At 46.6% G+C, this 26,748-nt stretch overlaps 1 protein-coding gene across 8 annotated transcripts in view; it reads left to right on the forward strand.

The window, feature by feature from the left end:
• Positions 1–8,189: 8,189 nt before the first annotated feature.
• Positions 8,190–26,748, forward strand: part of ARMC9 (armadillo repeat containing 9) — a 155,786-nt gene continuing 137,227 nt past the window's right edge. For 6 of the 8 annotated variants that reach the window (XM_045078887.1, XM_045078890.1, XM_045078885.1 and 3 more), the window contains exons 1-4: positions 8,190–8,297; positions 18,046–18,133; positions 20,092–20,217; positions 25,667–25,858. In XM_045078887.1, the coding sequence (XP_044934822.1) occupies positions 18,083–18,133; positions 20,092–20,217; positions 25,667–25,858 (369 nt within the window). In that variant the 5' untranslated portion in view covers positions 8,190–8,297; positions 18,046–18,082. The remainder of the gene's footprint in view (positions 8,298–18,045; positions 18,134–20,091; positions 20,218–25,666; positions 25,859–26,748) is intronic. The other 2 variants (XM_045078886.1, XM_045078892.1) reach the window with 1 other exon arrangement.

The following is a 26,748-nucleotide window of genomic DNA, read 5'->3' on the forward strand; positions in this document are numbered from 1 at the left end:
CACCACCAAGCCCACCACCACGCCAAGCCTTCCCTGGACACCACCGCATGGGTCCATGCCCTGGCTGCTCCTCGGACCTCCACCAAAGTGCTCAGTGCCAGAAGTGCTGCCGGGCAAACAGGCCGGCCCAGGGACATCAGTGGATCCTTCTTGGGCTCCAGCAACCAGGCCCTCTGGTCCCCGCCCCCCAACTCTGTGCCCAACCCTAAAGAGAGCTCAGCTTCCCTTTAAGTGCCCCACCTGCAAACACCCCTCAGAGAAGTGTGCGAGTGGCACAAGGGTCTCCAGGGGCTAGATTAGACGTGACCTCAGATCTCCCAGCACTTGAGGCCACAGCAGCTCCAACAGGAGAGAGACTCATTTCCTGCTGCTGCTCAGGTCTGTGGCTGGGCCGCACAGGGCTGGCCTGGGGCACACACACAGGGCCCCCATCTTCCTTCTCTCTTACTGTGCTGTGTACTGGACTGAATCATGTCCCCCACAAAATTCATGTCCCCCCAGGAGCTCAGAATGTAACCTTCTCTGGAAATAGGATCCTTGCGGAGGTAACCAAGACGAGGTCAAACTGTAGCAGGGGGAGGCCTTCGACCCAAGGGTGTCCCTATGAGCCACGCCAGCCAAGGGTGGCCCACAGCCACCCGAAGCTAGGAAACAGTTTCCAGAAGGAACCAACCCTGCCGACCCCTTGATTTCAGACCACTGGCTTCCTGGACCGTGAGAAAATACACTACTGTTTTCAGCTGCCCAGTCTGTGCTCATTTGTCATGCTGGCCCCACCAGACTAACATGGCTCCAATGTAGAGTCCTTGCCAGGTTCACATTAAGGTCCCACATGGTTATCCTGAGCCTCAAACAATCCCTCTGCATTCCCGCCATCAGGAAGGAGGAAGGAAGGAGGAAACAAAGAAGATACAACTTTCTGCTGACTGATGCATCCCAGATGCTGGTCGCACGGTTTCTTTATTTTATTTTATTTTTTTTGGTCGCACAGTTTCTGCTCTCCCGTCAGCGGTAGTTGAAACCCGTAGCAACACGTGGTCAACTCAAAATGCTTGCTTTTATCACAGTGGGAAAAGGGGAGAAGGGTCATCGCTTATTCCACCATAAACAACCTGCCTCCATTTGCCTCCATTAGATGTTTTGGCCCCCAGATGCCCTGCTGATAGGGCCAGCGTCACCGTCCTTTCCAAGAGTGGCACCCCCACCCTGCGGGCTCCCTCCCTGCCTGGCTCCAAATCCCCTTCTCTGCCAGGGTACCTGAGCTCAGCCATCCCTTGAACAGACCAGCTCACACCCATCTCGATGCTCAGAGACAAAGGTCCTGGGGCCAGCACCCAGATTCCTGGGAAGGCAGACTACTGAGACCCAGGGCTCCTGTCTGCTCCTCACCCAATGGGCACCCTGAAGGACTTATCCAAGCATTTCTTCCAAACGAGTCCAGTGCTCAGCCTACCAGAAAACCTGGAGAAAGAAATTTCCTTCAAATCCGTACAAATGGGATCGCGTCATCTTTCCAGCCTGGCTGTGGTCGGGTGGAGGTCACTGCTCACGAAACCTGGCCGTGAAACCTCCAAATTCAGAGTATCTCCCCCTCCTTGTCACCAGCCAGTAGGCCCAGGGTATGGAAGCGCTGCTTCCTCAGCCCACTGGAGGCTTCAGAGTGGGTAGACCAAAGTGTCCCTTGACAGCAGGAAGTCCCCCTCCCAAGGACTTCCTTCACTCTCTGTGTTTTTCACGTGGTCCCGTTGACTCCAGAGCCCCCACTTGGCAGTCCCAGGAAGCTCTGGCTCCAAGACTCTGGGACTCTGGTGTCGGAAGCCTCTCAGAGCTGGGATGTGCTGTACCCTACAGCTGGCGGAACGGGAAGGCGGCTGCCGAGTGTCACCTGTGAAGTGGACAGCACAGTCTTGATGTGTTTAGTCTCAACGGCTGGGATGCTGGGGGCCCAGAGGGCGGCTGTCCAGTCCTCAGGCACTGTCAAGTACCGCAGTAGTGCACCCAGCGCTCTGGAGTCAGGCTCCTGGAGCTACCTCTGTCGGCTCTGCCCTGGGCACTCGGGTGGGCCATAGTTGCCTGAGCCCAAGGGATGGACTAGGTTCATATCACTTTTCCTGGGCAGCTTTTCAGCCCCAAGGAGCTGCAAATACTCAGGGGGAAGGGGTGACTTAACTCTATTTGCCAGAAACTTCTGAGCCCAAACCAGATGCTGCTTTGCTGCACAATACTCCAATTCTCTGCCTACTCTGACACTCCCCCACACACTCCATCCCAGGCTCTTAGCAGTCACTCCTGGGATCTGGTCCAGGCCTGGAGTCAGAGAACCAGGCCACTCCCCAGGGGGTCACAGAGCTGGAACCTGGGGCATGTGTCTGTGCCCCTCACCTCTCTCCTTCCTGGAGAGTTCCCCCTCAAGGGCAGGCAGGGAGGCTTGGGATTAAGCCACCACCTCCCAGGGAGACTGTGTGAGCCCAGATTTTCCTTGCAAGTAAAGTGATCAGCGTGAACATGCTCAGCAAACAAGGAGCCTTGACCCTATACACACAGGGGTATTTTAGAAAACCAAAGGCAGAGTGAGCCACCCTGGGAGGACTGGAAGCAGACACTCAGGGTCCCCAGACTCAAGGGAGAGCCCTGGAGAGCCCTTCGTTCTACACAGACCACCCATTTCAGGCCTGGCGGCAGAAAGAACTGACTTCCAGTCTCTCCCACACAGAGCCAAAGGCAAGAGGCCGGAGAAGGGGGACATGGGCAGCGCTCAAGGTATTCTTTGCTGGAATCCTCCTTCCAGCTTCCAGCCAGGCCAGCTCCTCCCCTGACTTACCTGTGATGGGAGCCAACAAAGGCCTTTTGGCTTAAGCTGTTGGTTCTAGTATTTTACCTTTTTTTTTTTTTTTTAAGTTAGCTCAACACCCAACCTAGGGCTCAAACTCAGGACCCCAAGAGTCCCAGGCTCTACCCACTGAGCCAGCCAGGTGCCCCTTCCCTAAGCTGTTTTGGGAGGCGTTCCTGTGACTGGACTTAAAGGAGTCTTGGTCTGACTCTATAGGGAGTGGAGGTAGAAGGGGGAGGGAGAGAGCTGGCAGTGACCGGGGAGCTGCCACCGAGGCCCGCCTGGCTCTGGGCAGGGACAGTTCCAGGCTTGGCCAGGAGCGGGGACCGGGGATGGTGTTGGGAAGGTGGCCCGGGCTGCTGATGGGGGGAAGGGAGCGATGCCCCATTGGTATGATTTCTGGGAACATCTGTGCTCTCTGACCGCCGCTGCGCTGGCACAGCCCGAGTCCGGGTTCCTGGAAGTGACCGCCCAAGGTGGGGCGGCGGGGCGGGGTCCGCCGGGAGCCTGGCAGCCTTCCGGTCTGGGTGGGTTGGTTACTCCCTCACTGCTCCGCCCAGCTGAGCTCTAGCTGACCCCATCCTTCCCCGAGCCTGCGGTGGGCGGAAGGGAGGGGGTTGCGCGCTCTTCCCACCCCCTGCGCTCCCCGCTGGCGCCCTGTGGGGGGGGGGGCGCCCACCCTAGTCCTCAGCATGGCAGAGCCCTACGCTGGCCCAACGCAGCTGATTCAGCAGGTCTGGGTGAGGCCCTAGAATGTGCATTTCTTACAAGTTTCCAGGGGAAAGCTGCTGAGGCCACCCTGGAGACCACACTTGGAAAGCCAGTGGCCAGGCCTTCCAGAGTCTCTCTTTGCCCCACTTAGCTTCACATTTGGCTTCATGGGTCTGTTAACAGTGAAACAGGCTACATCCCTGGGCCAGAAAGAAGTTCTACATCCTGCCCCTAACCTCATGAACACTCACTAATGATGAGAAGGAAAAGGGGGGAGATCTAATGTTACTACGTGCACTTTCCATCATTGGGAATTATTTTTATTAAGATTAATATTATTTTTATTAAGATTAATCAACTCTGTATTTACTAACCCAGTTACAGCAGTCTCATTCTCCTTTCTGTCTGCCAGAGGTCTCACCAGGAGGGCAACAATCACTGGGTAAAGCTGGATACAGGGGACCCCTAGTGCTTAGGCTAAGACAACGTGAGGCCAGGACCTGCTTACAGGCTCACAGGAATTCCTTCTGCAGCATCCTGTCCACAAGCCAGGGACAGCCACATCCCTAAAGACATTCTTTGTGTGCCTGGTCCTCAAAATGTGTCCACCGCCATGAAGCCACTCAGATGTGGCCACTTTAGAATTGGCTCTTCTGGGCTCACAGCATATGCCACACTACAGGTATTTTTAAGCCATCTTAGAAGCTAGCAATATTCCTCACTAAAAACCCTAGAGTCCCACCAGTCTTTTGTAGTGGTATATTTGCTTTGGAAAGACCTTGGTTCCATAGGGCACTTGGCTGGCTCAGCTGGTAGAGCACCTGACTTTTGATCTTGGGATTATGAGTTCAAGCCCATGTTGGGTACAGAACCTACTCAAAATAAAAAATTTAAAAAAATTTAAAAAAATAAATGTTTTGGTTCCAGAGTTGTTCTTCTGGAAGTCCATTTTAAGGCCTGGGTCTTTTTTGACAACTTCATCGAGGCCACAGAACAACTGTGGGCTGTGATGTGACTCCCATCTCGGGATAGGGCAAGGAAGGATGGCACTGGCAGCCAAGATGGGCTCCAAGACCCTGGCCTCCAGCACTTTCAGGCCTCCCCTGCTTTTCTGCTCAGTGACAGCTCCCTTGGGGGATGGGTATTCCCACCCGGGGAATTCTCTCTTTCAACAAAATCGACCAAAATCAGACCAAAATCCAGTCCTTCCACCTCTGCATGGACTCTGAGTTAGGAAGTCAGATGGATCTGAATCCCCCACACATCATGAGATTTGGACAGTGAGCAAAACCCAGCTTTCCTAGAAGGACTTAGTGTGTGTATGTGTATGTGTATGTGTCTAGGCAGCATCTTGCAGCAGTTCCTCTTCTGATTTGTGCCTGGCACTTCAGTGTGTTTCTCTTCTGACCTGCTGATTACAGCCAGGCCCTGTGCTTGCTCAGATAAAAGCTCTTGCTCTGAATTCCCCCGTAGGAGCTTCGAGGTCAGCTCAGTGCAGCTGGCCGCCAACTTTGTCTGAGTGTGTCCCAGCCTAAAGGGCTGCACCCTCACGTCCAACCCATTTTGGGCTGGGTTTTCACACTATTCTTTGTGTGTGGTCTCGGCTCTTTGCCCCTCAGTAGAAACAGTGACCAGGTGGTTGCCTGCCACAGCTGCAAGGATGACTTCATTTGAGAGCTGTGTCACTTTTGGATCAGCTTCCCCAGGCCAGGGCAACAAAAGCAAAAATAAACAGACGGAACTACTTCAAACTAAAAAGCTTCTGCACCGCAAGGGAAACCATTAACAAAACAAAAAGGGTATCGGAATGGGAGAAGATACTTACAAGCTTGACAAGGTGGGGATATTCAAAAAATATAAAGAACTTCTGCAACTCAATAATAAGAAGGCTAACAACCCTATTTAAAAATGGGCAAATGGGGCGCCTGGGTGGCTCAGTGAGTTAAAGCCTATGCCTTTGGCTCAGGTCATGATCCCAGGGTCTTGGGACTGAGCCTCACATAGGCTCTCTGCTCAGCAGGGAGCCTGCTTCCCCTTCTCTCTCTCTGCCTGCCTCTCTGCCTACTTGTGATCTCTGTCGGTCAAATAAATAAATAAAAATTAAAAAAAAAGGGGGGGGGGCAGAGGGGTGCAGGGGTGGCTCAGTTGGTTAGGTATCCAACGCTTGATTTTGGCTCAGGTCATGATCTCAAGGTGTAAGATCCAGCCTGCATTGGGATCTGCATGGGGAGGAGTAAAGTGGGGGGGGGGGATGGGCCAAACAGGTGAAAGGTATTAAGAAGTACGAACTTCCGGTTACAAAATAAGTAAGAGAGATGTCATGTACAGCATAGAGAATATAGTCAGTACTATTGTGGTAACTTTGGAGTGCCTGCCTGGCTCAGTCAGTAGAGCATGCAACCCTTGATCTCATGAGTTTGAGCCTCACGTTGGGTGTAGAGAGTACTTTAAAAATTAAAAAAAAATATATTGTAGTAATTTTGTATGAGGACGGATGGTAACTAGACCTATTGTGGTGAGCATTTTCTAATGTTTAAAAATATCAAATCACTATCTTGTATGTCGATTATAAATCAATAAAAAATTAAAATGTTTAAAACTGAAAAAAAAAAAAACCCAAACCCACTATAAAGCATGCCACAGAGATGCATGGTACTCTAGGTACCCACCCCCAAGGTACTCAAAGGCTGAGGCACATAGAGGGCTGTTGACTGCCTAAGATTCAGTTTTGTGCCTTCAATGCAGAACTCAGCCCGTCCCTTTTATTTCCAGGGAAAGCCTGGGTAGATCTCCGAAAGTATTGTGCATAGTCCAAGTATTGAATTGGGGTTGAGTTTTGCCCAGCAGCAAGATTCTGAAAATCCTAGAATCTGAGTGATGGGTTTACAGGGATTTATTAAATGAGTTACTTTTTCAAATGTTTGAAAATTTCATACTTAAACATTTTAGAAAGTCATTTGGGTCCATCAGCCCTTTGGGAAAACTAGAGTTGTCATGCAAAAACCAATGGGGTGCTTTGGTCATCCCAGGATCTGGGAGGGCGAGGCAGTTGGTTCAGTGAACTGCTGGGAGCTTATGGGTGTACAAAGCACAGCCCAGATGAAGCTTCGGACAGAAGCAGTTTGCCTTGGTGACAAAAATATTCTTTGTACCTATACCAGGACATAACAAACGGGTTAAATATACTGAGTTTGATTTAGAGTTTTCCAGTTTAATGCTTGTATCACCCACATGTTCAAGGACTTGGAGGAATTCTTAAACTATAACTAAAAGATAATTTATTTATTAACTTTATCAAGTTATAGCTACTTGTTCCAGTATCGTCCACAATCACAAAGGTGTTACAAGTCCGAAGCCAACCTAGGTCTTTGACAACTTGAGGTACTGGTAAGAAGTTACCTCTGGATTTATTATAAGAAAAATTAACGTAACATTTTTAATTAATAATAAACCCCGTTGTTAAGCCACTTTTAGTTGGTATGACATACATAGAAATTATGTCTGCAATAGGATTCCTTGGGTTGCAAGTGACAGAAACCAGACTTAAATCAATTAAAAAAAAAAGGTGGTTAATTAGAGGGATGATGGGGAGGGGGGTGTGGCTTACACAGAGGACAGAGCAGAGGCAGGAATGAGAGCACCCTCATGGAACTCAGAGCTTGGGCCCTCGGATTTGAAGCTCCCAACTTTGCTTTCTTTGCATCTCTGTGGGTGACCGCTTTATTTTCTCAGGCGTTTTTATGTGATAAAAGACATGATTACAAAGCTGCCCTAGATTTATTTTCAATACATATCCCAAAGACAGGATTTCTCTTCCTGATAAATACAGCTTTTCTTTGAAGATAATCTCAAGTCCCAGAAGAGAAAAGGCAGGGCTGGGGGCCAGGAAGATGGTGGCCACAGAACATCATAGGGCTTCTTCAAAGTAAAGCTCACCTACTTTCTCCGTGCCCTCTTCCCTGACCCTGGCCTTGGTCACCTTTTGGAAGCATAAAGTGGAAACAGAGACTCTCATTACATAGCCTCGGTGCCTGGAAGGAAGGTATTGCCCCTAGCTAGCTCCCCCACCTCCAGCTGAGCTGGGGACTGGCAGGTGCTCTTTCAGTGCTGTTTAATTTGAGCTCCAAAGCACCATGTACAAGGAGAGGAAGGATCTGTGCTCCTGTGCTATTTGAAAACCAAAACTTCACGTGTTGGGAAAAAATAAAAGTTTCTCTAAAATTCCAGGAAACTGCTGCAGTAGGGTGTAAGTGTGAAGCTTTTAGGCAGATTCTGGGCGACATTTTTGGTTCTAAGGTCGCTCTTGTAAACTGGGAATAACAACGCCTGGGTTATTTTCCCACGATCACCACCTCGTACTGCGATCTCTCGCCGCTTGTTCTCCCTGGGATAGAACGAGCTCCTTGAGGTTAGGTGTTGAGCTCCGTCGGCTCATCCCCGGAGCTGGGCATAATGTCTGTGGAATGAACGAATGGGGAAGTCGTGGAGAGGAAGACCGGGAAGCCTCCCCGCAGGAGGTGACCCGCAGAACCCACCCACCAGCAAACACCCGCTTCATTTCCGACGCCCGGAACCCTCACAGCCCGGTCTCCGAAAGGGCCCGCCTTTCCTCCCAGGATGCTCCGCGCCGGCGCGTCCCATGATTGGCTGCGTCTCCCCCACGTGATGCTAGGCTGGCGGCGGCGGTTGCCGGGGCGACAGCTGGAGAAGTGGCGGCCGAGTGGATTTGTGGAGGGTTCCCGCGGCGGTGCAGCAGGTAAGCGTGTCCCCCGACGCGGTCCGGCTGCCCGGCACCCGCAGCCCCCGCGCAGAAGGAGCTGTAGTGGGCCCCGAGGGCCGAGGATCTGCGGGGCGCTCGCCCCGGAGGAGAGCCAGCTTGGCAGCCCCTGCAGAACGCCCCACTTTTGGTCAGCCGCCCTGGGCGCTTATTCTGGCGTGGGCCCGAGGAGGCCTCCTGGATAAACCGAGGACAGGCCCGACTGCTTCGCGCAAGTAGTCCCTGATCTGTGCCTCGGTGAGCCACACTTGGAAGGGGGCGCAAGCCGTCCCGCTGGGTAATGACGGCTGAGCGGGTAGCCTGGGGCTTTTAGATGGAGCCCCTCCATTATCTGCATCAGCTAACCTCCTCCCCAGACTTCATCCGATCCAAGCAGAACTAGGATGCTAGCCATTTGTCTTGCAGACAAATCCCATAGCCTTCCCGTTACTCAGCCAGCTTGTAGGTCCGAGAGCCCTTTATACAGAAAATAAGCTGCCACACTGCAACCCCCAGGAGTGGCTGAAGAAGTTTTCTCTAGTTTTTGCATAAAGTAGAGCAGTGCTTCTCAAACTTGAGTGTGTGTAAAAGTCATGCAGAGAGCTTGTTTAAAGCAGTCGCTGGACATCGTGTCTGCTATGGTGTTCAGGAAGATCAGGGTGGTTCTAGGAATTTCATTTGCACAGGCACCCCGGCTGATTCTGATTGAGGTGGTCCTAGCATTTGGCATAATGCTATGTATTTTTTAGAGTCGGTCTGGATTTAAATTTTGACCTTGGTCACTTACTACCTGGATTTTGGGGAGCATCTCAGGCTTCTGGAGCCTCAGTTGCCTCATCTGTAAAAGAATTTAAGTCACATTCATCTCTCAGGTGTATTGTGAAGACTAAATGTGCAGCATTTTGCACGCTGCCTGGCATACAATAAATTCTTTTTTTTTTTTAAGATTTTATTTATTTATTTGACAGAGATCACAAGTAGGCAGAGAGGCAGGCAGAGAGAGAGGAGGAAGCAGGCTCCCCGCCGAACAGAGAGCCCGACGTGGGACTCGATCCCAGGACCCTGAGATCATGACCCGAGCCAAAGGCAGCGGCTTAACCCACTGAGCCACCCAGGCGCCCCCATACAATAAATTCTTAATAAATAAATGAACTTTTATGGTATAAATGTTTAGAGAAAATTCTAATTTTTGAGAATGTCAGAGTAATAGACTGCCCAACAGTGGCTCACATTCACTGAGAGACCATCACAGTAGACTCTTATTCAAATGACAGTCTTGGGCGCCTGGGTGACTCAGTGGGTTAAGCCTCTGCCTTTGGCTCCGGTTATGATCTCAGGGTCCTGGGATCCAGTCCCACTTCGGGCTTTCTGCTCAGCGGGGAGCCTGCTTCCCCCTCTCTCTCTGCCTGCCTCTCTGCCTACTTGTGATCTCTGTCTGTCAAATAAATAAATAAATACAATCTTTTAAAAAAAAGTCTTAAAAAAAAAATGACAGCCTTGAAGAACTTCTCTGAGGAAGTGATGTTTATTAAGGACAGGGGTTAGCCAGGTGAAGAAAAGGAGGAAAATGTTGCAAGCAGAGAGAAGAGTAGCTGGAATTCTCAAAAACAACAAAATTCTCTTGTTACAGGGCCTTCAAAAAAATCCTGTTCTCTTTGCTTGGACTTCATTTATTTGTAAATATCTTGGGTGTCCACCAGGCTCTGTTAGGTTCTGGAGGGATCAAATTAATTAATTAATTAATTTTATTTATTTGAAAGAGAGAGAGTGCATGGGTGGTAGATGGCGGGGCTTGGGGAGGAGCAGAGGGAGAGGGAGAGACAGACTCTTAAGCAGGTTCCACACCCAGTGTGGAGCTGGCACAGGGCTCTGTTTTATGACCCTGAGATCATAACCTGAGCCAAAATCAAGCATTGGATGCTTAACCAGATGAGCCATCCAGGTACCCCTGGAGGGATAAATCCACCTCACTGCCTTCGTAAACAGGGTAATAAGTGTAGCAATGGAAGTAAAGGTAGAGTTCAGAGGTACCCCAGAGGAGAGAGAATGCCTTGTTGGAGAAGAAAGGGGAGGGGGTCATAGGAGACCTCCTGAAGGAGGTCAGTTCCTCATTCAGTTAGCACAATGAGTCAAGTTTGTGGTGGGGCGAGAACATCAAACAGAAGGTTTGGGGTTGTGAAAGAGTATGTGGTACTGGTACTGGGGAATGCTTGGGATTTACTACTGATGGGCCTGATGTGGGGAAGGGGGAGAAGGGGCATGGGTGGTGTGTCCAGGGAAGAGCTGCAGAGATGCTGGTCCCTAACAGGAGGTGGTCTTTCTCCTCCTTATGAGTCTGGCATGTCTCTACGTGCCAGGAAGGGTAGGTGTCCTGTCCTCCCCGCTACTTCCAGACCACTGCTTTCCTGCTTCAGAACCCCCAGCTCCTTTGATGTGCACATCCGGGCCTTTACCCCTCGCTGCCCTTCTTTGAGGCTGTCGCCTAGAGGGGCACAGGTGTAACCCCAGGAAGGCTGTAGCGCCCGGCTCACTGTCTACCCCTCTGCCTCCTCTATTGGAGATTTCACCCTCCTGGCTGCTCACTCCAGTTTCTTCATTTTTAGATGTGTCTTTTGTCCATTCTCTTTATTCACCACTCCCATTGTCATGTACGTTTTATACTGCATCACTTCCAAAGTCAAGCGCCTGTTCTGCTCTGATCACACTTTTTATCTTTCAAGCTCCCAGGAATGTACCTCGGAAGTGGATCTTAGGCGCCATGCCGCCTTCAGCACATGTTGGACCCTGTTGCTCATTCGCTGCCCCCTGCACCGGCACCCCCTTCCTCCAGCCCTACTGCTCCATCACTATTACACTTGTTTTCTCTTTTCCCTGTCTTCTGGAAAAACCTCACCTGGGCTAATCTAACTCCAACAGCTGGGGCTGGGGAAACTGCAGAATTGTGCAGACTGGTTCCATTTTGGATTCGAGTCCATGTTGTCTTAAGCAGACTCTCAATATTGGAAATCGTGCCACAGGTCGGTAGTCAGCTTGGTTCCCACCTGCTCTTCTCTTCCAGCTATCAACATGCCTCTTACTGCCAGCTGATGACCTTGTTTCTTGTTTTACTCATTGCTGAATCTGTCTATTTTTTTGGTCAGTACCCATCTCCTCTGCCCTCCCTCCGTGTCAGGGGATGGACTGTCCTCACCCTGTCTAGGTCCCAGCCCTTCAGTGGGATACTGGGTGTGGCAGGAACCTTGTTTCCTTAACCTTCTCTCTCTTCTACCTCAATTTGTCCTTCTCTAACTAGGTTCTTCCCACCAACCTACAGACCTGCTGTTTATAATGTCTTCCTCCTTAAACCTCCCATATCTTTCTAGCCACCACAGGTTCTTTCCTCTCCATTTTGTGACAGATCTCCCTGTCCCTCCTTTGTTACTTCTCTTCCTGACGCTTTCCAGTCAGGCACCCTTCATCACTGCCCTTATCCATGTCACTGTCAGACTCCATGTTGCCAAATCCAGGGCTCAAGTCTTCTGCCCCATGTTACTTGACCATGTGTAGTCGCAGTTGATGTGGGCTTCCAGGTGCCGCAGTCCCCTGCTTGTGTCCCACTGACAAGTCCCTGCTCTTGCTTTGTCTCTTGCTGGATGCTTTTTCTCTCCCTGAGTTCTTGGTCCCCGAGTGCTCCAGGGTTCAGGTATAGGCCTGAGCTCTGTTCTGCTAGGCCTTCTCCTTAGGAGTCCTGTCTGTTTGGGATCCTGGTCTTCTGAAATGCCATCTTTATGCTGACAATTCCGAAATGCTTACCACCAGCTCCCGCCTTTCCTTTTTTTGTTTTTTTTTTTTTTTTTTTTTAAGATTTTATTTATTTATTTGACAGAGAGAAATCACAAGTAGGCATAGAGGCAGGCAGAGAGAGAGAGAGGAGGAAGCAGGCTCCCTGCTGAGCAGAGAGCCCGATGCGGGACTCGATCCCAGGACCCTGAGATCATAACCTGAGCCGAAGGCAGTGGCTTAACCACTGAGCCACCCAGGCGCCCCCTTTTTTTGTTCTTAATTTAAATTCACTTAATTAACATGTAATGTATTATTAGTTCCAGAGGTAGAGTTCATCAGTCTTGTATAATACCCAGTGCTCATTACATCACATAACTTCTTCGTTAGTGTCTGTCACCCAGTTACCTCCCCCCACCACCTTCCTCCCCTCTAGTAACCCTCAGTTTGTTTCCTAAGATTAGAAGTCTCTTATGGTTTGTCTCCCACTCTGGTATTGTCTTATCTTGTTTTATTTTTCCCTCCCTTCCTCTATGCCACTCTGTTTTGTTTCTTAAATTCCACATATGAGTAAGGTCATATGAAAATTGCTTTATCTGATTGATGTATTTCGCTTAGCCTAATACCCTCTAGTTCCAGCCATGTCATTGAAAATGGCAAGATTTCATTTTTGATGGCTGCATAATATTCCATTTTGTATATATACCATATCTTCTTTATCCATTCATCTGTTGATGGACATCTGGGCTCTTTCCATAGTTTGGCTACTGTGGACATTGCTGCTATAAACATTTGGGTGCACATGCCCCTTCGGATCACTACATTTATATCTTAAGGTAAATACCCAGTAGTGTGATTGCTGAGTCATAGGGTAGCTCTGTTTTCAACTTTTTGAGGAACCTCCATACTGTTTTCTAGAGTGGCTGCACCAGCTTGCATTCCCACTAATAGTTTAGGAGGGTGCCCCTTTTTCCACATCCAGGCTGACACCTGTCGTTTACTGACTTGTTAATTTTAGCCATCTGTCCGGTGTGAGGTGGTATCCCATTCCCATTGCAGTTTTCATTTGGATTTCCCTGATGCCGAGTGAAGTTGAGCATTTTTTCATTTGTCTGTTGGCCATTTGGATGTCTTTGGAGAAATGTCTGTTCATGTTTTCTGCCTATTTCTTCACTGGATTATTCATTCTTTGAGTGTTGAATTTGATAAGGTCTTTACAGATTTTGGATACTAGCTCTTTATCTGATAAGATATTTGCAAATATCTTCTTCCATTCTGTTGGTTGTCTTTGGTTTTATAACTGTTTGCTTTGCCGTGCAAAAACTTTTTATCCTGATAAAATCCCAATAGTTCATTTTTGCCTTTGTTTCCCTTGCCTTTGGAGATGTGTCTAGAAAGGAGCTGCTAAGGCTGAGGTCACAGAGGTTGCTGCCTCTGTTCTCCTCAAGGATTTTGATGGATTCCTGTTTCACATTTAGGTCTTTCATCCATTTTGAGTCTTTTGTGTGTGTGTATGGTGTAAGGAAATGGTCCGGTTTCATTCTTCTGCATGTTGCTGTCCAATTTTCCCAACACTGTTTGTTGAAGAGACTGTCTTTTTTTCCATTGGATATTCTTTTTTGCTTTGTCAAAGATTAGATGACCATAGAGTTGAGGATCCATTTCTGGACTCTATTCTGTTCATTTATGTGTATGTCGGTTTTTGTGTCAGTATCATACTGTCTTGATGATTACAGCTTTGTAATAGAACTTCAAGTTTGGGAATTATGATGCCACCAGCTTTGGTTTTCTTTTTCAACATTAACAAATAAAATTCTTTTTTTTTTTTTTTTAAAGATTTTATTTATTTATTTGACAGACAGAGATCACAAGTAGGCAGAGAGGCCGGCAGAAAGAGAGAGAGGAGGAAGCAGGCTCTCCGCAGAGCGGACAGCCCAATGCGGGGCTCGATCCCAGGACCTTGGGATCATGACCTGAGCCGAAGGCAGAGGCTTTAACCCACTGAGCCACCCAGGCGCCCCAACAAATAAAATTTTTAATGGGGAAAAACTCTGAGCTTTTCCCCTAATGTCTACTATCAACACTGTTCAACATAGTACTAGAAGTCCTAGCCTCAGCAGTCAGACAACAGAAAGAAATTAAAGGCATCCAGATCATCAGAGAAGTCAAACTCTCACTCTTTGCAGATGACGTAATACTCTATGTGGGAAACCCAAAAGGCTCCACACCAAAATTACTAGAACTCATACAGGAACTCGGGGCGCCTGGGTGGCTCAGTGGGTTAAGCCGCTGCCTTCGGCTCAGGTCATGGTCTCAGAGTCCTGGGATCGAGTCCCGCATCGGGCTCTCTGCTCAGCAGGGAGCCTGCTTCCCCCCCCCCCTCTGCCTGCCTCTATGCCTACTTGTGATCTCTCTCTGTCAAATAAATAAATAAAATCTTTAAAAAAAAAAAAAAGAACTTATACAGGAACTCATCAGAGTGGCAGGATATAAAATCAATGCACAGAAATCAGTTGCATTTCTATACACTAACACTGAGACCGAAGAAAGAGAAATTACAGAATCGATCCCATTTAAAATTGGATCAAAAACCCTAAGATATGTAGGAATAAACCCAACCAAAGAGACAAAGGATCTGTACTTGGAAAACTATAGAACACTCATGAAAGAAATTGAGGAAGAAATGGGAAAACGTTCATGGATTGGAAGAACAAATATTGTTAAAATGTCTGTGCTACACAGAGAAATCTATACATTCAGTGCAATCCCCACCAGAATACCATCAACTTTTTTTCATGGAGCTGGAACAAATAATCCTCAGATTTGTATGGGAACCAGAAAAGACCCTGAATAGCCAAAGGAATGTTGAAAAAGAAAATCACTTTTTCCTTTACTTTGAACTCACACACACCAACCTTCTCAGCACCCCTCTCCAGTGCTTTGTGGGCCTGTGACACTTATGGCTGGGGTGGCACTCAAGCTGGCCTCTCAGACCCCCCCCTCCCCCGGTTTCCCCCACCTCAGCAAATGGCATCTGCCTAGGCCCCAGCGTCGCCCTTGACCTTTTCCCTTCACATCAGCAGGTCTTGCCACCTCTCCCTTTAACATGTGGAAGCCGAGCCCTTCCCAAGATTCCTTTTGCTCATCCAGACTTCCCTATCACCAGCTTGGGCTTTGCTATGGCGTCCTTACCGCTCTGTCCCCTCAGTCTCTCTCCCGTAGAGCAGACCCTGCTGTTATGAACTGTCACTAGGGTGGTGGCAGTCCCCTGTCGGTCCCCTCTCTGGGCTTCCTGGTACATGCAAGCTGCTCCTTTACGCAAGGCCTGTTCTACCTGGCCCAGCACCTTAAGTCCTCCTGGGTCTGCTTTGCTTCTCTCATCTCACCCACGGGACCTCAGCACTCCGCAGCCCCTGCCCTCCCTGTCCTCCAAATCTGGAGGTGATCTCCCTGTCCCCCCTCTCATCTCTGCCCACATGTTTCCAGGGAGGCCTTCTCTGCCCCCACTATCTAAAATAGCCCCATATACCTCTTCCCCAAGCCCTATCCCCTTCCTTGCTTGATTTTCCCCATACCTGAAATTACTTCCATTCATTTTTGAGCAACTGCAGCATGCCAGGCACTGGCCTAGGCACTGGGGACCCCAGGGGAACAGGTGCTCTCCTGAATCCACAGTGAGCAGTACTTAGATGTAGGGACATGCAAGTCAGGTAGTGGTTAGTGCTGTTGAGAAAATAAAACAGGATGAAAGACTGAGCAGTGATGGGGCTGACCCTGTACAAAGGGTAGTTGGGGCAAGTCTTTCTGAAGGGGTGACATTTAAGCAACTGAAGGAGACGGGGATGTCAGAGGGTATCTGCACTAAGTGCAAAGTCCCCAAGAGAGGGCAGGCATGTGATGTGGCTGTCTGGTGGGGGTGGCCACGCAGTGGCCATCATGGCTCAAGTTAACAGAACGAAGGAGAGTGTGTGGGAGGCCATGTTGTGTAGCCTTTGAGAGTTGGGCCTAAGTAGTGTAGCCTTCCTCTGGAGGGTGCTGGAACCACGGGAGGGTCGTGAGCAGGAAGGCAAAGATCACTTGTTAGTAGGATAGAAATGGAAGTGTAGAGAGAGAGAGAACGGGAGATTGTGTCACTGTACCTCGGGGGAGATGAAGCTACAAGACGGTGGTAAGACCAAGAAGACAGCGAAGAGAGGGAAATGACTACATTTAATCTTCCTGACTTGTGTTCAAATAACTGAAATCAAATGCACTGGAATGGGCAGATCAAAATGTAATGTTACAGAATCATGTGTTCCTAGAACTAGAAGACGTCAATTCTCCACTTTCTTTTATAGAGAAAAGAGGCCCTGAGCTTCAGTGATTTGCCCTGGATCAGGTGCCAGTGAATGGCAGTTAAGATTAGTGCCCAGGCTTTGTCGTTCCCCTGGGGTTATGGACAGCAAATCTGGTTTAAGAGCCTGGGAGTGGGGCACAAGGAGTGGCTTCTTTGGGCACACCTGGAGAACAGAAAAAGTAGAAAATACTTTTTAAAAAGATTTGCAATATTTTATTTAAATGTTTGGAAATGTACATAGATATTGTGCATTCCTAAATGTAATGAAAAACCTGACCATGGGGCACCTGGGTGGCTCAGTCTTTTAAGCTTCTGACTCTTGATTTCAGCTCAAGTCATGATCTCAGGGTCATGAGATCAAGCCCCATGTTGGGCTCCATGCTGGGCTCTATGCTGGACATGATTAAGATTCTCTCCTTCTCCCTCTGTGCACCCCGCACCACCCTCCCCCCACCACACTGCTTGCTCTCTCTCTAAACTAAACAAAACAAAAACTGACCTAATACATTCCCTGGTGCATGAGTTTGTGTTAACACTTGTGTAAATGCACACCACTTCCTCCTCCATTACTGACTGTAAGGCTAAATGATTATGGTCTTCAGGAAACATTAACAATTTTCTTGCAGGGGGCGCCTGGGTGGCTCAGTGGGTTAAAGCCTTTGCTTTCGGCTCAGGTCATGATCCCAGGGTCCTGGGATTGAGCCCTACATCTGACTCTCTGCTAAGCAGGGAGCCTGCTTCCCTCTCTCTCTCTGCCTACTTGTGATCTCTCCCTCTCAAATAAATAAATAAAATCTTTAAAAGAAATTTCTTGCAAATGGTATCCCATATCTTTGTGTGAATGATTACTACTTTTTATTTGGAGGCGGAGTGAAGATTGGTGAGTTTATTTATATCAGATTAATATTAATGTATATCCTTCTTTAAAGTAAATGCATGAACCCTATCAAATTCTGTTTTGTTCTAAAATGTACTTTGTGGACTTGACTGTTTGAATTACACATACCACATTATGGCACATTAGAAAGCCGAATAAGAAGATTAATCTTCCCCAGTCTCTCTAGCAATCTTCGATGCCCATTTATACCACCTTCTAGCCTGTGTTCGTATTCATTTTAGTAGTTGTCATAGAAGAAAGAATTACTTTAAACGTGAGCCTCCATATTTTTGTATGATAAATAACCAAAAATCGGGGGCCTAAGACGACATGGAAGTCCGAAATAGGTCTCACTAAGTTAAAATCAACGTGTTCCCAGGGCTTGTTCATTGCTGAAGGCTCCAGAGGAGAATCTGTACCTTGCCTTTTTGAACATCTAGAGGCTGCCTGCACTCGTTCTTTGGCTTGGGGCCCTTCCTCCACTTTCAGGGCCAGCGAAGCATCACTCTGACATTGTCCCTCTTGCCTCCTTGTAAGGACCCCTGTGATTACACTGGGCCCACGAGATAATTATATATATTCTCCTTATTTTAAGGTCAGCTGATTAGCAGGCTTGATTCCATGTGCAACTTTAATTCCCTCTTACCATGCAATCTAGAATATTCCCAGGTTCTGGGGATTTGGTTGGGGGCCTTATTCTGCCCACCACAGCTACGTTGTTATCATTTCACAGATGGCTGAAATGAAAGCATTTATCTTCTGTTTTTGTCTTGTAGAGACTTTTGCTGTGTGAAATAACAGTAACAGTTCACTATGGGAGATGTTCTGGCTCATGAATCAGAATTACTTGGACTTGTGAAAGAGGTATGTTTTACAACACAGGGGTCGCAGAAAGAGATCTTGTATTTTACAATGCAGCAAATTTTATAGTGTCTTATAATGCATCCTTACATTAGAGTTACCTGTTTTCCATTATATGATTTTTTGTTTTCATAACTAAATTGAAATCCTAAAGCCATTTGAAAAAAATTTCTTTAAAGAAAATTATAATAGGGACACAAGGGTGGCTCAGTCACTTAAAGTGTCTGCCTTCGGCTCGGACGATGATCCCAGCATCCTGGGATCAAGTCCCACATCGGGCTCCTTGCTCAGCTCCTGCTTCTCCCTCTGTCTCCTGTTCCCTCTTTTTATGCTCTCTCTCTCTGACAAATAAATAAAATCTTTAAAAAAAAAAAAGAAAGAAAATTATAATAATATATGCTCGCAGTAAAGAATCAAACGAAGTGGAAGTATGAAAAGTTCATTTCCCTGTTCCGCTCCTGCAGGAACCGCTATTAATGGGTTAGCCTAGTTTTCCAGACTTTTTTCCTGTGACTATTAAAAATATATTTGCATGTCTGTAATTTGTTTTACAAAATGGAATGATGGCATACACATTGTTCTAAAGCTTGGCTTCTCTCCCTTGACAGAAATATGGCATGAATATCTTCCTGTGATCTGCCTCATACTTCTTAGGCTATAGACTGTTTCACTGAGTGGCTCTATCTACTTAACTTGTTGTTAATGGACATTTAGATTTCCTACACTGAAAGCTTTGTTTTTTTTTTTTTTAAAGATTTTATTTATTTATTTGATAGAGAGAGATCACAAGTAGGCAGAGAGGCAGGCAGAGAGAGAGAGGAGGAAGCAGGCTCCCTGCTGAGCAGAGAGCCCGATGCGGGACTCGATCCCAGGACCCTGAGATCATGACCTGAGCCGAAGGCAGCGGCTTAACCCACTGAGCCACCCAGGCGCCCTACACTGAAAGCTTTGGAAGGACAGGACCCACACCCTAGGCTTTTTAATATTCTCTGATGCTTTTAGCATCGGGCAAGCACAGTTTCTTGGTGCTCAAGAAACCGTGGCTGCTGTTTAAATCTGTGATTAAACGGTTCATCAGGCACTGTGAGCCACAGCCTGGGAGCTAGTCATCCGCCCTGGAAATGCAGCTTTGGAATTTGTTGGTGCGATCCTGAATGTGTTCTTAAAGCTGGCCCAGCAAAGGGTTGTGGACAGGGCCTGGGGAAAGAGCCCACCCACAGGAGGTTCTCTACTCCTGTTCTCCCCTCCTTCTCAGTCTGTGGCAGTCACGTCTTTTAGTGTATTTTAAATTTGCTGTATATTAAATATTTTAAATTTGCTGCATTGTAAAATACAAGGCAGTCACGTCTTTTAGTGTATTTTAAATTTGCTGCATTGTAAAATACAAGACGTGACTGCCACAGACTGAGAAGGAGGGGAGAACAGGAGTAGAGTACATATAGGGAAAGCCAAGAGAGGGGTGTCTGGGAGCGATGGGGAGCAGGAGCGCTGTGCTCGAGGATCACCGATGATGTTGCCCATCTTTAATGGCTTGTCTTCTGTTCCTATGGAAGGACAGCCACTCTTCCCAGTGCCAGTTCCAGGTGGCAAATTCCCAGAGACCTACCAGACCCAAAGCCGTCAGGCCTTCCAAGGATCACTTTTGCCTTTTTCGGAATGCTGCACACATCATTTTGCTTCTATTAACAATGATCACAAATCATGACACTTACATTTTCTTTCTGAAAGCAAATTTATTTTCTGTAAATAAGCATTTTCTATGATACTGTCTTTCTAGGCTCTGGAGGTGTGTGTCAAGTAAGTAAATTCAAAGCTGGATCCTGAATTCTCCCAAAGATGACAGTTTGTTAACCCCATTATACATAGGTGACAACTTTGAGCTGGTATAGTTACATCAAAGACGGTTGCTTTGTTGATGTTAAAATAGAGAAATAAAGATACATCTATGTTCTTTTTTACAGTATTTAGATTTTGCCGAATTTGAGGACACCTTGAAAACATTTTCAAAAGAATGCAAAATGAAAGGAAAGCCATTATCTCAAACAGCAAGTGGCTCTTTAAGGGACTCCAGATCACTAATCATCCAGGTAATATTTTGCTTTTTTTTGGCAGGGGGGATATCTGTCAATAATCAAGATGCTGTCAAATTGTAAAAAATGCTGTTATTTAGAGAATATTGGAATTGTTCTGGAAACCTGGTCAGATTGGCTTTTATTTTATTAATTAATTAATTGATATTTTATTTTATTTTTTATTTATTTTTTTTTTTTTAAAGATTTTATTTATTTATTTGACAGAGAGAAATTACAAGTACACTGAGAGGCAGGCAGAGAGAGAGAGAGAGAGAGGGAAGCAGGCTCCCTGCTGAGCAGAGAGCCCGACGCGGGACTTGATCCCAGGACCCTGAGATCATGACCCGAGCCGAAGGCAGCGGCTCAACCCACTGAGCCACCCAGGCGCCCCATTAATTGATATTTTAAAGTAAACTCTGTGCCCACCGTGGGGCTAGAACTCACAACTCTGAGATCAAGAGTCACATACTCCAGTGACTGAGCCAGCCAAGGGCCCCCAGGCACCCCACAGTGACCTGTAGATGCTCAGGTGTTTTTGCATGAATTAGAAATATCTTTTTTTTTCTTTTTTTTTAGTTAATGTATAATGTATTATTTGTTTCAGGGATACAGGTCTGTGAATCTTCAGTCTTCAGTCTACAGGGACATAATACATATGTATTATGGACATAATACATATCCTCCCCAGTGTCCATCACCCAGCCACCCCATCCCTCCTACCCCCATCCACTCCAGCAACCCTCAGTTTGTTTCTTGAGATTAAGAGTCTCTTATGGTTCATCTCCCTCCCTGATCCCTTTTTCCCTCCCTTCCCCCAATGACCCCCCACTCTGCCTCTCAAATTCCTCATATCAGAGAGATCATATGATAATTGTTTTTCTCTGACTGACTTATTTTCGCTTAGCCGAATACCCTCTAGTTCCATCCACATCATTGCAAATGGCAAGATTTTGGGGTTTTTTTGATGGCTACGTAGTATTCCATTGTATAAATATACCACATCTTCTTTATCCATTCATTTGTCCATGGATATCTAGGCTCTTTCCATAGTTTGGCTATTGTGGACATTGCTGCTATGAACATTGGGGTGCACGTGCCCCTTCAGGTCAGTACATTTGTATCTTTGGGTAAATACCCAGTAGGGCGATTGCTGGGTCATAGGGTAGCTCTATTTTCAAGTTTTTGAGGAACCTCCATACTGTTTTCCAGAGTGGCTGCACCAGCTTGCATTCCTACCAACAGTGTAGGAGGGTTCCCCTTTCTCCGCATCCTTGCTGACACCTTTCGTTTCCTCACTGGTTAATTTTAGCAAATCTGACTGGTGTGAGGTGGTATCTCAGTGTGGTTTTGATTTGTATTTCTTTTCTTTTCTTTTTTTTTTTTTTTAAAGATTTTATTTATTTATTTGACAGAGAGAGATCACAAGTAAGCAGAGAGGCAGGCAGAGAGAGAGGAAGGGAAGCAGGCTCCCTGCTGAGCAGAGAGCCCCATGCGGGACTTGATCCCAGGACCCTGAGATCATGACCTGAGCTGAAGGCAGCGGCTTAACCCACTGAGCCAGCCAGGCACCCCTTGATTTGTATTTCTTGATGCCAAGTGATGTTGAGCACTTTTTCATATGTCTGTTGGCCATTTGGATGTCTTCTTTGGAGAAATGTCTGTTCATGTCTTTCTTTACTTTAGAAAGAGGGAGTGCATGCAAGTAAGGGGAGGGGCAGAGGGAGAGGAAGAGGGAGAGAAGCAGACTCCCCACTGACCACAGAGCCTGCCACTATGGGGCACTGTCTCAAGACCCTGAAACCATGACCCGAACCAAAATCAAGAGTCAGTGCACAACTGACTGAGCTACCCAGGCACTCCAGTAATAATATCTCCCTTCCCTAGGAAATGGGTTGTGATGTAATATCTTCCACATAAGTACATTTTTGTTCATTTTATTTATTTATTTAAGTTTTTAATTTAAATTCAATTTAGTTGACATAATGTATTATTAGGTATAGTTTAGTGATTCGTCAGTTGCATATAACACTCAGTGCTCATTCCAGCAGGTGTCCTCCTTAGTGTACATTTCTTAGGAAGAGGAAAAAGAGGATGCTGTGCAGTTGCCTAGGAACTGAAACAAACATGTTCCCCGTCCTGAGGAGTTTTAGGTTATGCATTTTAGGCACTGGGGACTCAATAAACCAAACCAAAGCTCACCCCCCTCCAGGCATTTGCATTCTAATTCAGGGAGGCTGGAGGGGACAGGGAGCAAGGTTTGTCCATGTTGTTGCATGTGACAAAGTTTCCTTCTTTTTTAAAGCTGAATGATATTCCATTATATGTCTACTACATTTTGTTTATCTGTTTGTCCATCAATGGACACTTGAGTTTTTCTCACATCTTGGCTATTGTGAATATTGTGCTGCTGTGAACACAGGAGTACAAATATCTTCGAGATGCTGCTTTCAGTTATTTTGGATCTATACCCAGAAGGGGATTACTGGATCATATGGTAGTTCTATTTTTAATTTTTTAGGAACCTTTATATTCTTTTTTGTTGTTATTGAATTTTATATTCCCATCAACAGTGTGCAGAGGGGTGTAAGTTCTCCATAGCCTTGCCCACACTTTTTTGTTTTGTTTTGTTTTGTTTTGACAGTAGTCATCCTAATGGATGTAAAGGGATATCTTGTGATTTGGGTTCACATTTTTCAGATGTATTCAGGTCCATTTTTTTCTTTAAAGATTTTATTTATTTATTTGACAGACAGAGATCACAAGTAGACAGAAAGGCAGGCAGAGAGAGAGGAAGGGATACAGGCTCACTGCTGAGCAGAGAGCCTGATGCAGGGCTCCATCCCAGGATCCTGAGATCATGACCTGAGCTGAAGGCAGAAGCTTAACCCACTGAGCCACCCAGGTGCCCCAGTCCATTTTTTCTATAACTTGAAAGACCTCAAAACTTTCTGATTGCCACAAGCGTATTTTTTTGGCTCATTCAAAAAGTAGCTGTGCCCACTGTGATAGCAATTTCAAACAAAATACCTGGAACAGCATCTTAGCAAAATATCTTAAGTGTCAGTGGCACTCAACAAACTGAGAATTTCCTGAAGCACACTTCTATAATTTTAATATATAATATATATATATTATATAACATAATATATTTATATATTTATTTTATATATTATTATATACAAATATATATTTATTTTATATATTAAAATATATATTTATATATATTGTGACTTTATATTAATATTTGTGACATTAATATTTACAACACTGGATTGCTTTGTATGTTGGTATTAAATCCAGGGACTATTTCCAAGTGCAGGATATGAATCATACGTTAGGGTGGATTTTAGATGTGATTATAACGATACAGGAAAGGCTTGTGGTCCCAGATCTACAAAGGAAGAATTTAGAATAAACTGTATGTGGCCCATTTGAACATGTGGACTCTGCCAAGCCACGTAAGAAAATACCTTGACTCGAAGCCTTAAAATACTCACAAGTCTGTATGCAACTCTTTCACACAAAGAGTTCTTGGTCACCAGCCCTCTCCTGGGAACACGCCTCCCCTGCAGTGGCTTGCAGGGACGACAGGGTTGGCTGAGAGCTCAGCAGTGGGGAGCCTGGAGTGGGGTCAGGCTCCAGCAGCACTGGCCCTTGGAAAGATCCCCTGCACCTTTGTACCAGTTCGTAATGGGCTTACTCCCAGTTCTTGACTGTTTGTACTTTGGGCATCTCCCCTCCCGTGGTTGTTGGTGGGCTGTCCTTCTCTGTTTCCAAGGCCAAGGAGCCAAGACCTTCCAGAGTAAGGTGATCGTCAGCTGTTCTTGACCACACGACATAGAGAACATTTCTGTGATAAGCACAGTAGAAGATTCTGTTTTTTAAAGATTTATTTATTTATTTGAGAGAGAGTGCAGCTTGGGGTGCAGAGGGAGAGGGAGACACTCCAAGCAGACTCCACACTGAGCGTGGAACCTGGTGTGGGGCTCATCTCAAGATTCTAAGATCACGACCTCAGTTGAAACCAAGAGTTGATTGCCACCCAGGTGGCAAGATCCTTTTTTTTTTTTTTTTAATTTATTTGAGAGGGAATAAGTGGGTGAGAGAGAGAGAGAGAGAGAGAGCACGAGCCAGGGCAGAGGCAGAAGGAGAAGCAGACTCCCCACTGAGCTGGGAATCTGATGCCAGGCTCAATCCCAGGTCCCCAAGATCATGACGTGAACTGAAGGCAGACACTTAACCAACTGAGCCACCCAGACGCCCCTCGAAGATTCTTTATTAATGAATGTCTTCAAGTATAACTGGACAGTTCAACACTGTGCAGTACATTCCCATTTTATAATATTAACAAGCTTATTTCTGAACAACCTAAAAAAAAGAGGAAAACCATAAAGCCATTTTTAAAATATATAAAAAAAAATGATCAATTAACAGTGATGAATAATGGTGTTCGGTGGGGGGAACTGAAGGTTCTACAGAAAATCCAATCCAAGGAAAGCTTTTGCGAATGAGCACAAAATGTAGGTCTGAGTATCTTGGGCATTTGATATAATAAGGAAAGCAATATGAATCATGTGGTTTGGGGAAGTTCTGTCCATTCTGCCTTATTCTTGAATCTGCAAAATTATGCAGCAGGTGTTTGCACTGGGTCAGTCTTCATTCTTGTGGGGCCAGTTCCATGATAATCGTCACATCCTTTCCTCAGAATTCTCTATTTCAGCTTTTGCATGATAGGTTGGGAAACTGTCTGCCCTCCATGGTCAGACTCACAAGCCCTGAGGCTGGAAGGTCACCAAGCCTGTGATCCTTCCTCCACCTCCAGCCTGTGTGTCCCTGTTTCTGTGGTTGGTGGTCATAGAGTCACTCTGTGGTGCGTTGGGGTCTGTCGTCACTTCCCAAGTACCATCCTAATGAGATATGCATTAGCAACAGGGAGCAAATGGCAGCATCCCCCTCCCAGCCCCCCGCCAAGCCCAGGCATGGGGTTGACTGGGGCAGTATGTGGGAGGAGCCACTCCAGAACTCAGCTGGGCTGTCAGTTAGCTCCCGTGTGCAGGTTGAGTTCCGCTGAGGCTTGGCTGGGCTTTGGGTCTGGCCTGGTTTTAGCGATCACATGCTGTGGGTCAGCAAGTCCACGTGTATTTATGTGCCCGTGAGTTTTCTGGCCTCAAGTCCTGGGCCTGTGCCTGGCTCCTTTCACTTCTGTTTCATCTGTTCCTTGTAAAGCCAAGACTTGATACTGCAGCCAGGGTCGGTTTGTGTGAATCTCAGCCTAAGATGCTTGAAGCCTTCTAGCTCTCTCTTTTCCTGTCCCTTATCTCGGGGAGGAGACTGAGTTTTCATTACCCTAGAACCATGGAGCATATGTGGTCTGTAGGGTATTAGGTAACTTGTGAGAATTTGGGGTATTGGAAGAACGGGCATTCCTTACGACTGGGGTTCAGTCTTATGTCTTCTCCAACAGAAGGACCTCGTTGCTGCATTTGACAATGGAGACCAGAAGGTGTTCTTCGATTTGTGGGAGGAGCACGTTCCCAGTTCCATTCGAGATCATGACTCCCTTGCCCAGAAGTTGGAATTCTATCTTCACATCCATTTTGCCATCTACCTTCTGAAACACTCCGTAGGGAGACCTGTAGGTTCCCTTTGTGATTTGGTGGGTCTGAGTGGTATGTTCAAGGGGAACATTAGCTGTTTGTTTTGTAAATGAGCATTAATTTAGTTTTGCGGCCATTTTCTCATATATTTCCAAGGAAATTTTCTATCTCATTCCCAGCAGTTTATTTTGTAGTTTATACAGAGATTAAATAATTTCTGTACATGGTTTTCCTCAATGTCTCAAATTTTTTGAAAACCTAGCAAAATAAAGTTTCCCTATTTGGCAACTTAACATAAATACACATATGTCTAAGAGGACGCCTAATGAGACCACATATTAGACTGTCTATCAGAAGAATTTAAGCTTAAGTCTTGGAAAGATGCCTGTTTGTGAAGGTCTGTGTGAGTAGTCAGTCTTTCTGCAGGAGTGCAGAGGGCGTGGCTGAGAGTGGCTGCCACTGTGGCTGTCAAGCCTCCCAGCATATAGCAAATAACAGAAGGGAGCAGTGCCATGTTGACATTTGACCACATGCCTTTCTTTTTTCTTTTCTTTTCTTTTTTTTTTTTTTAAGATTTTATTTATTTATTTGACAGACAGAGATCACAAGTAGGCAGAGAGGCAGGCAGAGGTGGGGGCGGGGAGCAGGCTCCCTGTTGAGTAAAGAGGCGGGTGTAGGGTTCTGTCCTAGGACCCTGAGATCATGACCTGAGCCAAAGGCAGAGGCTTAAACCACTGAGCCACCCAGATGTCCCGACCACGTGCCTTTCTTTAGTGGCTTCTCCTTGTGTTAGCTACCACCCCCAAGCCCCTGTGTTCACTTATTAAAATGTCAGGGGGGCCAGAGGAGGGGTCAGTAGCGGAGGGAACTGCTTTACAGTAAGTTGTGGTAACCATTCATGTTTCTGAGGACAAGGCACATGGGGGGTGACATTATGGGATATTTTCAC

This window comes from Mustela putorius, unplaced genomic scaffold, assembly GCF_011764305.1.
Source record: "Mustela putorius furo isolate JIRA1106 unplaced genomic scaffold, ASM1176430v1.1 tig00000275_pilon_pilon_pilon, whole genome shotgun sequence".
Taxonomy (NCBI): Eukaryota; Metazoa; Chordata; class Mammalia; order Carnivora; family Mustelidae; genus Mustela; species Mustela putorius.